At 34.7% G+C, this 18361-nt stretch overlaps 1 protein-coding gene across 4 annotated transcripts in view; it reads right to left on the minus strand.

The window, feature by feature from the left end:
- Dop1R1 (Dopamine 1-like receptor 1) overlaps window positions 1-18361 on the minus strand; it is a 422220-nt gene that overhangs the window by 131134 nt on the left and 272725 nt on the right. For all 4 annotated transcript variants that reach the window (XM_073960852.1, XM_073960853.1, XM_073960851.1 and 1 more), the window contains one exon: window positions 17201-17330. In XM_073960852.1, coding sequence (XP_073816953.1) covers window positions 17201-17330 — 130 coding nt within the window. The remainder of the gene's footprint in view (window positions 1-17200; window positions 17331-18361) is intronic.

An 18361-nucleotide genomic window follows, 5' to 3' on the forward strand; every position in this document is an offset into this window, starting at 1 on the left:
GGAATTGAACCAAGTAACCTTTTGCAAAAATCCTCCAAATAAAGTTTTCAACAATTCTTTAGAACATTCTGCAAATCTTTAATGCTTACTTCATGTTTCAGCGGTATTTTGCATCATATCTTTTACAACACGTATTTCAACACAGTTCACACCAACAGTTTATTGACGCATTTCGGATTTCACTACATTATTGACATTTTTATTAAATCGTTGTTGAAAAATGTACTGAAAACAACGGCATAGAGGCATTTTACAACAATGACATGTTCTGAAGAGTTGTGTATTACATTCCAGGGAATATTTTTCAAAAAGAATATATTCAGAAAAAAATTAACGGTTTTGGAGATACGGTGCGAAATGTATAAAAATGTTGGAATTTGTGCATAAATTTTGAAATTTGAGGCAATAAATGTTTTTCGAGTTCATTATTTTTCCAAATATTTTATTCTTGTCCACATCTACAAAATTGCTTCAGACGTCAGAAGAAGATTCGCATTGGTTTCAAAGATATAGCCCCGAATTTCTTTAAAAACTTAATATTTAACCATGTTTAGATGGGGCCATAAAATCCGAGCTGGATCTGACACTAAAAAACCGAACTAGGATTTCTTGTCGTTTAGGTCTATACTTTCAAGAAAGCCTCAGTTCGAATTGTTTGCACGAGATCACCTTAAAAATGTTGCACAGTGTAATCGCATATCTTTTTGGGTGTATCATTTATCAAATAACTCACAACTAAAGTGAATGTTATGTAATTCAGTGATGTCACTTCGGTAAGATCGAAAGAAAAATTATACAATCGGGAAAGCTTGGAAATATCTTAACATTTAATTTTTTTTTTGTTTACATGGAATGTTGAGGACCTTCTCTTTGTTTCCTACTTCACAAAATTTCAAAATCGCGGCTTCAAGTCTCCACTCCAATTTTATTGAGTAATCTATGGAAGGAAAATGGGATTAGTAGAGAATTGATTTAAGCAGAGGGAACGTTTGGATATCATGGCGTTATCCACTTTTTATACTTACAGGTAAAAATTAGGAGTTACTTAAGTAAAGGAAAAAAACGCCGAGACACGTGTCTTCTTTTCTGTTTTTTTTTTATCACGCTGCCGTGTCAGTTTCCCTAAATATATTTTGGTGTCCAATCGTAGATCTTATCACAAAGAATTTCTGAAGGCTGATAGTGTTTTTTTTTTGATAGAGAACAAATGCTGAGCAATAGTGAGTCTACCCATGATGAAATTCTAGCAACCAATCGCGGGTATGTTGATGACAAATTCTGTGGCCCAATCGTGCATCTGTCAACAGACGTACAATCGTCGGACTTCCCTTATAGAAATTCTGGTATCCTACCGTTGATCTTCTCATAAATTGATCCGGAACTAGGAAAACTCTGGCAACCAATCTTGAATTCTTTTAAAATTAAATTCTAGCGCCCAATCCTAGGTCTATACATGTATAAATTTTTTAGCAAAAATCCATAAACACAATTTGTCCCAATCTACATTGTTTATACTCTCAGCCTTTAGTCAGAATGTGCCTCATCGAAACCGAATACTGCGTTGGTCCAAACTTTGTTTATCGCACTATTTCTGCGAGCGATATATAAGGTTCGAAGATGGTGATTTTCGGTCTTCTCCTTCTGGTATTTTCCGCCCAAATTTCAAGAATTTTAGCTAAAACGGTATGTGCGGGCCCCCCATGGCTACGTCGGTGATGGACTGTATATGTGAACTCCTTCGGATACCTCCCACACCAAATTTCGGAAAAGTGCAGGTTAGGACGTCGTTTGGTCCAAAATTTGGATATAGAAATTATGTGTCACTGCTGCTCTGTGTAGGTGGTACCCCTACGCCAAAGTTCAATATTTTTATTTAAGTGCGGTTAAGGGATTGTGGGAGAATCCTTTGGAAGTTTTTGCCGAAGGTACTCCTAGTAGCCCTGTTTGCAGCGATATGATGTTTTGCGTGGGCAAGTCCATGTTTCCTTATAGAATGGTCCTATCGAGAGGAATGACTCCCACAATAAGATACATTTCCAAAATGTATTATGTCGGTCCGCAAAACTCTTGAGATTTTATCCTAGTCCATATCTTTGTCGGCAAGTTTATACACCCAAAAATCTGAGAACCCCCAAAATACATAAGTTTTTAGGAAAAAGGTGTTTCAATTCACATAGGCTGAAGGTATACCTCTGTCGGCAAAGCCGACTGATGCTCTTTTACTTATTGTATTTAGTCTTCGATGGGGGTATAAAACATTCCAGAAGAGAATTGTTGGTAAAGGCCCACGTTTTCATGTATCGCCCATAGAAGTGTATCTTCTGATTTTCGTAATTTGATGGTTGCGGCTAAACATCTGCATAAGCTACTTCATTCAAGCATTAGAACAAAAAGCAATATAAGTCGTTCCTCATATAACGGTACCACCCGATTTCAGCCATTTTAAAGTTTTTTTTTCTACATTTTCGTATTAAATTTGCCTAATTTGGTTATTTGGTTCTCAGTGGTCAAAAAAATTATTTACTAAAAAAATAAAAATAAATAGTTAAAAAAATTAAGTCACAGTGTTTTATTTTAAGATGCACTAAAAACTAAAAAAATAGTTTTCTCTTCGACTCAATAAGTACATATATTCTTCTTCAGGATGGGATCCTTAAATAAAACGCTTGTGTTTAAATTGAAAATAGTGACAAAATTAAATGGCACTACACGGCAAGCGTTTTATGTGGGAGATCCCATACAGAATATACTAATTGAGACTAAGAGAAAAATTATTTTGTATTTTTAGTGCATTTATAAATAAAAAACTATAGCTAATTAGTTTAATTAATTATTTTTTATTTATTTTATATTTTCAAAATTTTCCATATTTTTACTGCTGAAGCACAACTTTTCTATTGTAGAACACTCACACAAAAGATCACAACATACGTACGATAAACCACAAAGACCACAAGCTTGAAAATGGCATGTAGCCACTTACAGTCAATCAAGCTTGTGATCGATGTGGTCAAGCCTATACAAGCCATCACACAATGTCTTACATGAACCAGTTCATAACTGTGATTTGAATGATTCGGCATAGCTTGTCCGAATGGCTTGAATGAATCAATAATGTCTTAGTCTTGAAAAATGCCAGTTCATGTAAGACGGCACTTGCAGTACTTTAGTTGCGGCCTCAATATCGCACCGTCCACCGTTTTGGTATAGCCCCCATATAGGGGTATAACCAGTTTTAAGCTTTTTTGAGGACTTTAGTCACATTTTTACCGAATAGGTTGTTAATTTGAACTTGGTTTTCCCAGAAGATACAAAATTTACTCTCAAAACCTGTCCATATATATGATTGTGTCTAGCCACCATAAAACGGTGGTGCAAATTGAATTGTAGTTTGAGGGTTTTTGTTAACTTTATGAACTGAGATTACTGTAAATTGCTATTAAGAATGGTCAAAGGTTACAAATACTCAATTTGGAAAATTGTAAGTGTTGGTGCATGTTTTGGAAAGAACAACCGTTACACCAACTGTAGCCTCTTTTAATTTACTACATATTCCTTTTGAAGTGGACTTAACACGATATTTTGGACCCTCAATGGGTAGAAAACCTCCACGCAGAAACTGTTAAATATAAAGGGACTTTTCAAGGAATAAGCCTAAACTTGGAGAAGAACTCAGAACATTCATAAACAAAAGAAAATTAATTGTTTCTATTTTCTTCAATACAGTTAGTGGTGTAGGGTATAATAAGTTCGGGTCGGCCGAAGTTAAAAATCAATAGGACATTTAGTTCCAGCACTACTGTTTTTGCATTTTTGTACAGACAAATGCTTTTGGCTTATTACAAATAAGTCACAATTATTATTAAGAATATATAACTTTAGTCTTTTTATACCCTCAGCATTTATGCTAACGAAGGTATATACACTTTCAAGTCCATACTTCCTGAGAAAATAGCCTGGAAGGTACAAAAAAATGCCCTATGACACCGTGTGTAGTGGTTGGAGCGCAAGTTAACTCTCGAACGGATCTGCCGATTCGGTCCAAAATGTGGCGTTCGTATTATTTTGGGCAAACTTAGTTTAAGTTCGAAGATAAGCCATAACGGCCCACTGCTTCTGGTACCTCCCCTACAAAAGTTCAAAAATGTTCGAAAAAATTGTGCGCATGATAACTCTTGATGGGAGTGACCGATTTGATCCATACATCCTAAAATATCTACTAGATATAGATCAGGTTCGAATATGAACTATGTTTGTCCACTCTTTCGTGTACCTCTCACATACATTTTTGGATAAATTCACTTCAAGACCTTCTTTTGAATCACTTTGATTTTTGTTGAAGCAACTTGCATTCGGTGCCTCAATTACTTCTCGAGAAAACACCTGAAAGTTTTAAAAACCCCTATGGCACCATATGTAATGGCTGGAGAGCTCGAACCGAAGACTGCGTTCGTCTACACTTTGGATATTGTAATATTTCTTCGAATATTAAATAAAATTCGAAGGTGGTGCTTATAGGTCTACTCCTTCCAGTACCTCCTACGCAAGAGTTCGAAAATATTCCCTAAAAGGGTACGCGCGATTTTTCATAGACGTAGCAACCGATTTGGTTCAAATTTTGGACCTCTAAATATTGTCGAAACTTAGTTTATGTTCAAATTTCGGCCATATCTGTCCAGTCCGTGTGGTATTGTAGGGACATAATACATGTTTTTGTACTTTTTATAAATATCTACTTTGAAATTGTTAATGTATTTTCATCAAGTTAGCTTTTGAATAATTATATTGAATTTTCCATATTTGTTCAACAATAGGAATCGAGAAAGAGAATCCTTATAAAAAATTTTCTTCTATATGCTCCAGGCAGGATCGCCAGATGTAGGGACACGATTTATATTTTGTAGAAACGTGTTTATTTAATAATAAGTTTTTATCGAATGACATAAAATTAATAATGAACAAATATGGAAAATTCAATATAATTATTCAAAAGCTAACTTGATGAAAATACATTAACAATTTCAAAGTAGATATTTATAAAAAGTACAAAAACATGTATTATGTCCCTACAGTATCACCCTCATAAATTTTCAACATTTTTGTGTGGTTCGAGGGTCCTTTAGACATTTTTACCGAAGGTTTTCCTAGTGGCCCTGTTTACAGCGAAATTATGTTTTTTCGCAGGCTAGTGTGTTAAAAATCCCTATCTATCGGTATCACCGCAAATTGTTGAGCTTTAATCCTATCCATACTTCTGTCGGTGCATACGCCCAAAATTTTGAAAACCCCCCTTAATACATAAGTTTTTTTCGGGAAAAAAAAGTATTTCAATCCACACAGGCTGAGGGTATATGTCTGTCGTCTTAGCCGACTGATAGTTTTTTACTTCTTCATAAATATGTTGATTGTGAAAATTTAATGGAAAGTTGTTAAGTGAACGGTGAATTGTCCTTGCTTATTTAATTTTCATAAATTGGGGATAAAGGATTTTATTCGCATCGCTGATGTCGGATCATCACTCGATCTATCATTAATGGTATTGTTTTTTTTTCTACCATCATAAGCTGATGGCATAGACGACTGATTCCATTTAACTTGCCGTTTTTTCCCTAAGAACGTTCCTTGAATTTTACCACAGTATTTGGATAAGGAATCTATCGCCAATCTAACAACAACATTTATCCTTCATTAACTACGTGCCTTAACTATCAGAGATAATAGCCACGAGCAACCCAATTAAATTCTATTTTGACTGTTATTCCAAAAATAAAAAAACATACATCATTAAATATTTTCTCACGAAATTCAATATCAACAGGAAACACTTAACACAAAAAAGTCAATAGATTCCGTTAAATTTCGGCATGTCCTTGCTATCGTAGAAACGGAAAACGTTGAACTTTTTCCCTTAATAATTTTCTGTTTTCATTTAACTTTACCATTTAATAGCTGCCCTAATAGCTCGTTCAATGGTTGACCCATAATGTAAATGTATTATGGTCATATATCATTGTGAGTTTTGGTAATCGAATCGTGTGTACATTAAAATGCAAAGATATGTTTCCTTTTTTCTCTGTTGCAAAGGAAGCAAATAAATTGTATCTATTTAACCTTGGTCAGGGTGAAACACGTTTCGTGAACACACAGACACATACACACATGTTTGGAACAAAATACATGGGAAAAAATGGAAACATACATCAAATTCTAAACGAGATACATGAAGATCACGTACGAATAGTTAAAGAACCATAAAATAATTATTACCATTGGGTTAAAAAAGAAAAACAGAGAAGTAAACATGTGTTGAAAAACAGAAACGCTTAAACAAAAACACACACACATATATGTATGTATTTTTGCAATGAATTGCAAAGTAAATAAGAATTCCAAGAAATGAAATATATCACAATTTATAAAAATAGCTAATGAGATCTTGCCCTTGGTAACAACGTAAACATGTGGAGAATGGATACAAAATGTAACATCCTGCAGGAAGTACCGGCGTTATGCCATATTAAATCATGAGGTTTTCGCAGTTCATGGAAATTAATTAGAGTTGTGTAGTTCCGGAACGAACTAGTTCCAAGGAACTATTCCGGACAAGGAACTATTGGAACTATATCCGGCTCTTGCATTTATATAGTTCCTTTAGTTCACATAGTTCCAACCGTGCGTATAATTCTTTTCATTTGTATAATTTATTTTTTTAATTTAATTCCATACTTACTTCGATCTTTCACGTTCGGTTCCTTCGTCATTCGGATGCGGCCACATTCTTAAATAAACGTAAATCACATCCTCGTTACATTGCTGCAATTTACTTATTTTTATGTCAATTCATCCACCAAATGATAAAAACAAAAACAAAGAGAAAGATTCGTTTAACGTATTCGTATTTCCAACGAAGGATATAAAAAGAACGACGAAGAAGAAAGATTTATTGAACTATATCGCTCTCGGAACTATTTGGAATGAAGGAAATAGAAAGAACGATGAAAGAGAAAGATTCAGTGAACTATATCGCTCTCGGAGCTATTTGGAATTATGGAACTATATTAAGGAACTAGTTCCTTTTGGGAAAAGGAACTAGGAAGATCGATCCGCTCCAGGAACTAGATTGCCCAACTCTAAAATTAATGCGCATTTTTTGTGGCTTTGAAAGTAATAGGAGATGGCATCATCTTAATCCGGAATAGTATTAAAACCATGATATGAAAACAAAAGAAACTCACAAAGAAAACTGAATGTATTGACATAATTTATTATTGAAATTAGAAACAAATGTCCCATAAGATACCCTAAACGCAATAATGTAACATATGCCGCGCAAGGGGTTTAGCAATATGAATGGTATAAACGTGGGTAAAGTTTCGCGCGGTTATTCAGAAAAGTCCTCTCTGAAGTATTAACATAATAAATGAAACTGGAAAAAAATTAGAGAGACACCAGATGTCAGAAAGGATATACAGTTTGTCAAGTAATTGTTTTCGAAACAAGAAAACGAACACTTTTCTTGTATTAAATAGCGAAAAATTACAAATACTTGCGATAAAAATGTCCTTTTTTTGCAAAAATTAGTTGGTCGATTTTCTTAAGATAATATAGGATAGTATGAAGAAAAAATTAACCCACGAATTATGACAATAATAACCAAAAGCTATAACTACTTGTAATGCAAGTTGTCAAATAAATGTTTTCGAAATGTAATGTAATAAAATATCCAATGTTTCCGGTAAATACTGGAATATCATGACATTTTATGAATTTTATTCTTAATAAGGATCGACTACTAACAGGTATAAACAATATCAGGTACAGAATATCCCTACTAAGAGGGCTACTCTATGGACCAAGGGGGTAGCAGATCATATTAGAGGTAAACAGTGTACTATAGGTATCAAAAGGGTCCCATTTCTGAAAAAATAAGACCTTTTATGAGTTTTTTAGTTCACGAGGATGGACTGGCATAACTACAATAAATATTAGCTACATAATAACGCGATAGGAAGTTCTATATATATAAACAGAAAACGAGACCACCTAGGTCCATAACCAAAGCTTAAAAGTGCTTCATTCAACTCAAATTAAATTAAAAAAATACAAAAGTTTGGAGAAGATTTGGAGAGCAAACCATTCGTACCGACATCATAACGAAATCGGAACAAAATTCGGACGATACGTCCGATGTCTGATCCGAAATCGTAACGATATCTTAACGAAAGTTGTATGAAGTGGTTGACATAATTTCGGAACGAAATGTCGGAGCGACATCGTATCAATTTCGATCCGATTACGTAACGAAATCTGAAGAAAATCATTGGGAAATTCGGAAAGGAAATTTCTTTCCGACATTCGTTCCGAAATCGGAACGAAATCGGTACAATATCTGAACTATTTCCGCCCCGAAAAATCGTTTAGAAATCGGAACGAAATCTGAACGACGTTGCTTCCGAAATTGTTCAGACGTGTCGGACATCCGACATTTGGTTTGCTGGGTTATACGAGATGTGAATTTGAATAAAAATGCTATTCTTCAAAAACACATTTTACTCGTTTATGTCGACTGGGTACCGTGTTAAGGGAGCCATACCACAACGAAGACCTATGTCCACAAATTTTGGTAGATACACTTTGTGACCACTAAGAACCCTATTACAGTCTGAAAATGCGGCTAAAAAGGTCAAAATACCTCAAATAGATCTGTACTGTTATATGGAGGCTATATCAAAACGTGGACCTATATAGCCCATCATCGAACAACCAAAAGACGCATCTTCTTAAAATTTCAGCATCCTGTCTCCATTTTTGTGGATGCAAGAGTTATTGCAACAGGAGGACGGACGGACTGGCTAGATCGATAGACAATTTTACCCTGATCAAAAATATATGGTAAAAACCAAAATTCCTTTGCAATCCCATTTAAAACAATAAAACATTTTTTTCGGAGCACTTCTACAATTTTTGGCATAGTGGTTAAGGAAACCAATTTGGTTTCAAATCTGTTCGCGTTCACAAAATTGGACGATGCACGCAAAAGTTATCGCGGGTTTTATTCTCATATAAAGAAAAAGTATTATTTGTTGTTATGAGAAAATGTATGCATAAATCGTTACCAACATTCCATATCTATTCGTAGATGTTTAAATTGTTATTAAATTATTTATTATTATCGCGGAAAATCAACAAATAATAAAAAAATTTTGAATAATTCCAAATTATCCTGAGAGTCCGTACAAACTCTCAAAAAATAAATTAAAAAATATACGCGGAATCTAGACAATGCGTAGAAAACTATGATACCAAATTTATAGAGATTGGGTACATAAATTGCATATTATAGCAACAACAAAAGAGAACAACTTATTCTTGGAAAATATTGTTGCAAATATATTTTTTGTTTTGATTCGAACAATTAAAAAAAAATATTTGGGAATTATCCAACTACTTCGCTAAAATCCGATACAATAATTAATGTTTACTGCTAAAACTTCATCAAGAAATATGGTTTACCATCGCGAAGGCTTACTTGCTTACTGTGATAACTTGTAAGGATAGGAAATTAAGAGTAATATTGAACGTACAATCATTCAAAAAATGTGGAAATTAAATGCCTATTATTCGCGAATTAGTGAAAATCACTCGATGCGCATCCGTTTTTGGATACAGCCAATCAATCTCTTTCAATATTTATGCATATTTCGATGCTTCACTCAGCGGTCAAAGTGTGCCGCCAGTTGCATCGCACAATGCGAAAAAACTTAAAGTGGGTAAAAATAGCGCAATGTGCACACGATTTTGATGCGCATCCGGTTTCATTAGCGCACATCAAAAATACGTCAATATACACATATTTCAAATAGATTCTTCAAGAACCGCGAATATGCCTCCACATTCTATTTTGCGTACGATACTAGAGTTAGGTAATCTAGTTCCTAGTTCCTTGTACTAGTTCCCAACTGTATGAGTAACATCATGAAATGTAACGTGTGATATTAAGTATACGCAGTTTGTTCAAAGAAAAATAAGATACACATATTACTCGCGTATCTCTGTAATTTATAACACGCGTTTTCGCTAATAGTATAATCGCGTATAAGGAATTCCATTTACCAAAAAAATTAAAAAAAAAAATATCGCGGTTTAGTACACGGATTTGTCAAAATATATTTTTGCTGATTTTCCTATTTTCAAGGTATCTATATCCGCAGTTTTAGTGGATGGATTCGATCGCGGATGGGCTCATTAGATCCGTCACGTTAAAAAAACTAATTTCACCGGGGTTCAAAGGGAATTCAATGATATGTCGAAAAATCATACACTAGTATCATGTTGCCCATGGAGTATTCTTTGCGTCTTTCTTTGGACATATGTCTATGAAATGTAAGGTTAAGCCATAAATCGGAAAGGAACATAAAAAAACTTGTTGGCTTCAACCCATTTTAACCCATTTTTCTACATTGATGCCAACACAGCTTCCACGAAAATTAATTTTAATGGTCGACATTATGGGATCCCTGCTAAAACATTTAATTTTAAAGAATTACAGTCATACTATATAGAATATGTTAATAGTTCGCGAATTCTGTAAGGGTGAAACTCGGATGCATCGATTGTAAATCATTTTTGGTTTTTACCATATATACAGTGTAGTTTCGATAACCCGGACACTCTTTAATCCGGACAACGCGGTAATCCGGACACTAGAATCTTTTACATTGTAGACTCGGTAATCCGGACATCTCATATTTTTCGTACCTCGATAATCCGGACATCAATATTCTTTCCTATCTTGAGCATTAAATTTTTATTTACGTTTTGGTTCTTAGCAATAGCAATTGGTATATAAATAAAAAAAATTAGGGTTTTCAAAATTTTCGGTTCACATCTCGCCTTTCTGGCTAGCCAGTTATACAGTCAATATGGAATTAACTATTTGAATCTGTCGACTAATTTTCTACCCTTCAACTATCTTTGGATGACGAAAAGCAACAGTATTTTAAACCTAATGTTGAGTAGCCTAGTTCCCTTAAAAATCGATGTTGGGTGTTCCTTTCCTCTAAAGGAATTAGTTTATTAGGCATTCTATTAGTGTATTGTATTCCAATGATATTTTACGTAGAAATGTTTATAGCATTTAAAGCGTAGGGATTAATAGCTTAGTATTAATATTTAGATTTTTTTAGATTCTCTAAGTAATTTTTCATTATTTTATTTAGCAGCACTCTTTCAATAGGCACAACTTAACGACCACTTTTTGGTCGCTAACTGACTGAAAAATATCATTAATTACCGAAATTATAAGCAATTTAATTTTACCGATTTTGTCAGTAACGCAAAAAATGAGTGAGGGCGATTCTCCCTTTTTGTATAGAAATTTCAATAAGTTATTTGAAAAACGTATGGGCTCCTTCTATTTTCAATATTTGATGTACAAAATCACAGGCAACTACGGATCGTTGTATTGTGTTCCTGTAATTATACCACCAATAGATTTAAATTCCATTTTCTTATTCGAAGGCTGTAACATATACATTAAACAATACACTTTTTGGTTTCGAAATGGTTTATAGAAATGGCTAAAATATATTCACCATAATATGATGAGTGCATTTGAATTTTGAAGTTATATCTCAAGTCGAAAGAGGCTCTTGTCCCATGGACACTGAAAATCATTATGTGTACATTGGCTACAAAGTTTATATCCTTGAAAAAAAAACTATGAAAAAATATACACCAATTTTTTTAGACTACCTGTGTATTGGAAATGTAACCTAAATTACGTTGGAGGAGTAAAATGAAGAAGTAAATTTGGTAGCCAGGAATGCTGCTTAAAATGGTCGCAACCCGTGATATTTGCTTAATATGAATTCGTTTAATTAACATGTCAGGTTATTATCTAGCAAACGTCCGATATTAATGATTTTAACTTGCAAGTTATGTGTTTTTGTTACTACTCGGTAATCCGGACGTCGCCGAAACATGTGGTGCCGGATTATCGAGACTATACTGTACTTAATACTGTCGCAAATGATTATTTCAATGCGTTGGGTCATCATGTCAAAAACCTTGGACTTGTCCAAGAAAAAAATTATATCGTTGTAATCAGAATCACAAGCGATACGTTCGATGAAAATTTAGAAAGAATCCTTGTCCTTAAACTGCACTTAGCGCTTTTTTAATTTTTTGAGGGAGGTACACGAATATTTTGTCCGGTATAGGTCTTTGTACGTTTGAAAGAAATATTACGATGTGCACTCCTCGCAAATATCGTCGTCACCAGCCATATAAGTTGATCGCCACACAGTGGTTCCGGAATCGATTATCCTGGCCAAAACCCCAATTTTTTGTCGTCCCTATAAACATATTGAAACCAAAGAAACCAAGAAACTAGGTCTTAATATTGGAACGAGTGGGCGTGGCTTGCCTCTAAAGACGACAATTTTTTCGCAATTGTGTGCAAATTTCTAGAGAATGAAATAGTTATTTTTCGGAAACGATAACAGATATTGTGTTCATCGTAGCTTTTCCACGAAGTGAGCTATTTAATTTTTCATCAGATACTAAATTTTAGTGAAACTCCAAATTTAGTGGACTAGAACTCTTAGGGAACAGCTTGAAACAAAGCTCAGTTTTCACATAATGATGCCCGAGGGTGTCCTCTTTCAGCTCATATATACTTTTGTATCCATCCAGTTCCATCCGTTTAACACGTTTTGAAATTTTATGGGTAAAAATGTGTGTTTTTTCGATACCGTTTCCCTTATAAATCATAGCTTTTTTTACACAAATGGAATTTTTTTTAATATGTGAGTTTTTATAAGAGTTATATGAAAACCCAGGGAACATTTTTTTTTAATTTTGGAAAAACATTTAATTTTTTGCAAAATGTGAAAAAAATGATAAATTTTTTAAACTAATGTTTTTAATTTTTTTTTGTATTTTTATGGTTTTTTTATTGGCGTTTGACCGCTTTTAAATAGTTAGACCATATGAAAAACTCAAAAAGACTCATATTTTGGTGAAAATATGAAAGAAACTAAAATTTTTACCTTTGACCTTAAATTACTCTGCAACTATCGATCGAATTCGAATGTTTTTAATGCATCGGAAAGCTGATTATGTTATCAGTCAAACAAACACAAAAACAAAATTCTCTATCCGTTCAAATGTTACAGAGTTTTGACCAGGAAAAAACTATTCTGAACCACTGTGCGCCGGTTGTCTGGAAATATGCACTTGCCATGAACCTCAGTATACCGCTTTAAACAGGACAGCAAAGAGTAGCTACGGTATTTCAAAATGATCATCAAACAGTCCTTCAACTGAACTTAAGCGAAATTGTTCAACTTTTGTGAAGGGGATACCCGTAGGTGTGGTCCGATGCCTCTTTGGAACATGAAATACGTTTGGAAGAAACTTTGCGATACGTAAAGTTTCAGTCAAAACGGATACTCAATGTGAAGTTATCGTGTCCATCAGTAATTTTAGTTGGTGCCGACATGAGTTCCTAGAGCTTTTTGGCCATTTGGCTTGTCCTAAAAATTTATATTCCATATTCTAAAACGATCTGTGCCTGAAAGAAATTGTACCAAGTGCAAAGTGTGGACCGAATCGGTTGATTTTACCGAAAATTTTTATCGTTTTTGGGGGAGGTAACCGAAGGGATGGACCGAACTTCAAACTTAAACTAAGTTTGGACAAAATATTAAGAAAGCCAGCGTTTGGTTTATTATTCCTTTAATACTAATAGTTACTTGAGAATCAACTTCGTGTAAAGATCTCTTTGTTTCCCAATATTTACACATGATAAGTGCATGTTCGGCGCTGTCTTCGTTTTTGCAACAAAATTCGCATGTCGAAGAATATTTTATTTCAAACCTTTGAATATAGGCACCAAAATTACAATGGCCACTAAAAAGTTGCGTAAGGTAGAGGTTTAGTTTTCCATGGCTTCGTTACATCCATGCTTATATGCATAGGAAAAGGTTGTAAGTGTTCCTGCCTTTCCTGATTACACGAATTTGAGTATTGTTGTGTCCATTCTGTAATAACTTGCGTTGATCGAATATATATTTTCTTGTAATATCATTGGTATCGCTGGCATTCCAGCAACGAACGATAAGTCTGCTGTTGAAATTGTACGGTAAAAGGTTGTGACACTTAGTGAGCAGGTCCGATGTACTTTCTCCAGAAACTTGTTTAGTTATTGATTATTTTCAATATGATCACTTATGATGCTATGTAGGTTACTTGCGCATATGCCATTGAGCTCATCAGCCTTCTGATTTATGAAAGTTCTAAGTTCTTCCGTCACTTCAAGGCTTATTTCTAGGAGAAGTGGAATATGCTAACTGATGAATATCACTTTCTTTTAAACAAGGTGTAATTCAAATTAGACATCGATGTTTTCTACCCATTTAAAATCGGAAATACCACATTACGGTCATTCCATTTGGACGATGCGTATAACCTTTAAAATACGTAAAATCGGGAGGTACCTTCATATGGAACATAAACCAAAATGCGAACCTATATTGATGCCAGGAGATTTTCTACCAAATTAGAATCCAAAATACTAAGCTGCAGCTACTTCTGTAGAAAATTCCTTTAAAATATTTCACGTCGGGCGATATCGACCGGTACGGTTCAATGGGTTCTATCAAGTCGTGGACCTGTACTGACATATTTTTGCAAGAAAGTGTTATAGCCCCAGCGAAGACTAAATACCAATTGTTAGGCATTTCGGTGTGAAACCTTAAAATAAGAAAAAGAGAGAGGTATCTTACCAGTGGTATTTTACCACCTCAATCTACTCCGAAAACAATCCTTCAGCAAGCAAATCCTTAAAGCTTCTCACTCTATAAATATATACCTTTTGGCTTCGGCGCAAATTGTATTATACCAAACTATTCTACAAAGAGAGGAGGACATTATAAACCCATGACTGGTACGCATCTACATTGGATGTCTAACTCTCAACTACATAGCAATGCCTTGGAGAAAGTAGAAGTTTGTCTCCATACCCAATGCTGAAAGTCTTTCGACAGGCACAACAAGGTCCCCAGCAATATAGCATACTTTAGCTAACTTAGGCGTGGAATAATGGAATTGATAAACACGAGACGTAAGGGATGAAAAATACCAAGCAATGGCTCAGACCGCAGCCCAGGACTTATTTTGGTCCTTCTTTCATCTCAAATGGACACTGACCTTCCGATGGTGTCAACTAGAACGCTGCCTTTAACTCCCGTTAAAGGTAGTCATGGTCACTATCAAGCCTTGGGCATATCTGGGTTAAACTAAGTTTGGACAAAATATTACGAAAGCAAAATTTTGGACCGAATCGATTGATCCGTTCGAGAGTTATCGTGCGCTCCAGCCAGGCAGACCGACAGACATACATGGCTAAATCAACTCCAAATTGTCTGAAACGGATTTCGCCCAAACATACTTGGGATCTAAAACCATTATTTCTATGTGGCACATTGTGCCCGTATGAAAGTGTATATACCCTCGTTAGCATAAATGCTGAGGGTATAACAAAAAGGGCGCTTACATCAAAATTGTTTTTGCTCTTATTTTGAAACGGTACATCGCAGAGTACTACAAATTTTGGAGATGGTGTGTTGGAATTTTCTTCATCGATTTCCGTACAGAAAGAAAATCGAAAAAATGTCGCTCACATCTTTTTCGCGGGAAGGGATCGAAATAATAAGTATGTATATGGTTACACGGATGAGCGACCTTAATTCAACACGTACTTAGAATGGATGTGTATTCGGCAAATTTTTGCAGCTAGTCGTAACATATCATAAGTGCAGGCCAAATACGTTACTTCAAGATGTTCAAAAAATTGTTTACTAAAATCACGTAATGGTTTGGAGTATAAACGAACAACTAAAATAGCCAACTTTGGAGTTAAAATTAATTGAAATAAATTCCAAGAATTGTTTACGTCTGCACTTCTTCCTTTCTAGTCTATTGTATAAAGAAGAAAAGTTTGCAATCTATAAGGATTAAGGTAATCGGTTAAATGGCCAAAGGCAGAAGGAAGCAGTTAAATGCCATCCTATTTCTAAGGCAATTACAAAAAACAATAAGAAAACTTTACGTAATTTATTTTTTATGTTGGTGAGTGTGTTGTCCAGGAAACGTGAGTGGAGTTATAGATAAATGTTGGCAACAACGAAAGCAAATTGTATTAAGCTACCAATTTCAGGATATGTATTTGGTAGAAATCCCAAACAATTCGTAAAATTATAATAATACTTTATTCCTTAAATTTGAACAATCCAATATTGTCTTATAATTGTTTTTAAATTCTTAAAATATTCAGAGAAGCCACAAAAAAACTGGGTCACTGGGCAAATGTCTGTATTATTTCCATTTTCAATTTCACTGTAATTTAAAAATTCGCATACAATGTTTAATGTTGATGATTAAAATTAAACAGAAGGACAAATTGTAACGATGGTTGGTCGGTTGGTTAAGTATTGGTGTAAAATTAAAAATAAAACAATGAACAGACACAAAAAGAGAAAAAAATTATGAGCAGTCTAATCATCACAACGTTTCTTTGAAGGATATTTGTGGACAAACAGCCGCAGCCGAAGCCACAGCCACATAACACATTTAACCCATTTTCATAGGAAACCAATCAAGCCACTGATGGTCGACCACCCATCAGGGTCATATGCAGATGACAACGAACACAAAAGGGCTGTGGTAACTGACCAACATTCAGGCAACGTCCTGACCAGCCATGTCGCCAACACAGTCATTGTCGTCACCAATATCACCAAAAACACCACAATCACCGTTACGTTATCGGAAGCATCATCATCACGATTGTCTTTGTATCAACGACAAGAACATTGTTGACATCATCATCATCGTCGTTATCATTGGCCCGAATAGTTACGGTGAACATGGATTTGTACAATTTAACTCTTGTCGTCTTGGTCAATATAACCTCCCTCCCTCTTCTTCTACATATTGCGGTAAATGGATTTCATTCATTTTGTTGTGTAAGTGCGAGTGTGTTTGAATATATTTTCGTCTGAAACAAGATGTATGTCGTCAACATGTCCACGATGTTGTGGACGTTGGTCTACACGATTTTCTACTTCGATCATAAAACACAGTCGAAGGATGGATGGATGGAAGAGTAGTGGAAAATGAGTTGAAGTCGACTTACCTCAGTGGATCCTTTATATGTATGTAACGGTCTAAGGATATTGCACATAAATTCAGTATGGACGCCGTCGAGCACATTACATCAAAGGCAACCCATGTATCACAAAATTGTGCACCAAAAATCCAATAACCTGCAAATAAAAAATAGCAACAACACCAATAACGAATGAATAGAGAAAAATTACCGAGAAACGTGATAATGTCAACAATTTGTTTTAAATATAGAAAAATGGGGTAAAGTTTATAATCGATGGGGAGAAATGTACAAAATGAAAATGATGTAATGAGTAAAACAAACTATGTCACCTGCAGAAACTTTGTTTGCGAATAATTTTTTAATTATAAAAGTTCTCAATATTATAAAGAGTTTTATTAGAGAGGTATATTATTCAGTACCGGCAATATAATCAGGGGTACTCAACGGTAGAATTGTCAATATTTGCCCACAATTTGATAAATCCACAAATGAGTCGGAGTGGCGAATGTGATTTTTTATACTCTCAGGCAAAAGATAGTAATGGGGATTTCTGAGTGAAATCGGGTTCCAGAGATATCGCACCTTGAAAAAGTTAAACATACATACTCATAAATTTGTGGAGAAAGGTTTCATAACTCAAGCGAAGACTAAATACCAAATTTCAGTTATTCCCATTATACAATGCGGCTAAAACTTTCAAAATAGATAAAATTGGGAGGGACCTTTTATGGGGCCTATATAAAAACATGGAACAATACCACAATCTTTAAGGTGGGAAGTTTTATACCACTAACGAAGACTAAATACCCAGCAAAAATTCAGATCCGTTAGTCATTAAGTAACCCATTACAAAGTAATGTAAACAAAAATACGTCGCTGATTTTCAAAGTGCATTGGATGATGTCGTTGCCTCTTTCCGGGAGGAGTTTTTAGACGGCCTACGAAAAGTTCGCGATGATGTGAAGATTTGTGAAGACAAAATTGCCTCTATGTCCACGTCACTAGACCATATCAGAGGGGATTTAGAAACATGCAAAACTGATATTTCCAAAATTTCCTCTATGTCTACGTCACTAGACAATATCAAAGGGGATATAGAAATATGTAAAACCAATATTTCAATCATTAAGACGCTTCAGAGAAGGATTGAGCAGATGGAAAAACAGAACGGCATACTTCAACGCC

The sequence above is a fragment of the Musca autumnalis genome, unplaced genomic scaffold (genome assembly GCF_047663935.1).
Source record: "Musca autumnalis isolate F117 unplaced genomic scaffold, ASM4766393v1 scaffold_1, whole genome shotgun sequence".
Classification (NCBI taxonomy): domain Eukaryota; kingdom Metazoa; phylum Arthropoda; class Insecta; order Diptera; family Muscidae; genus Musca; species Musca autumnalis.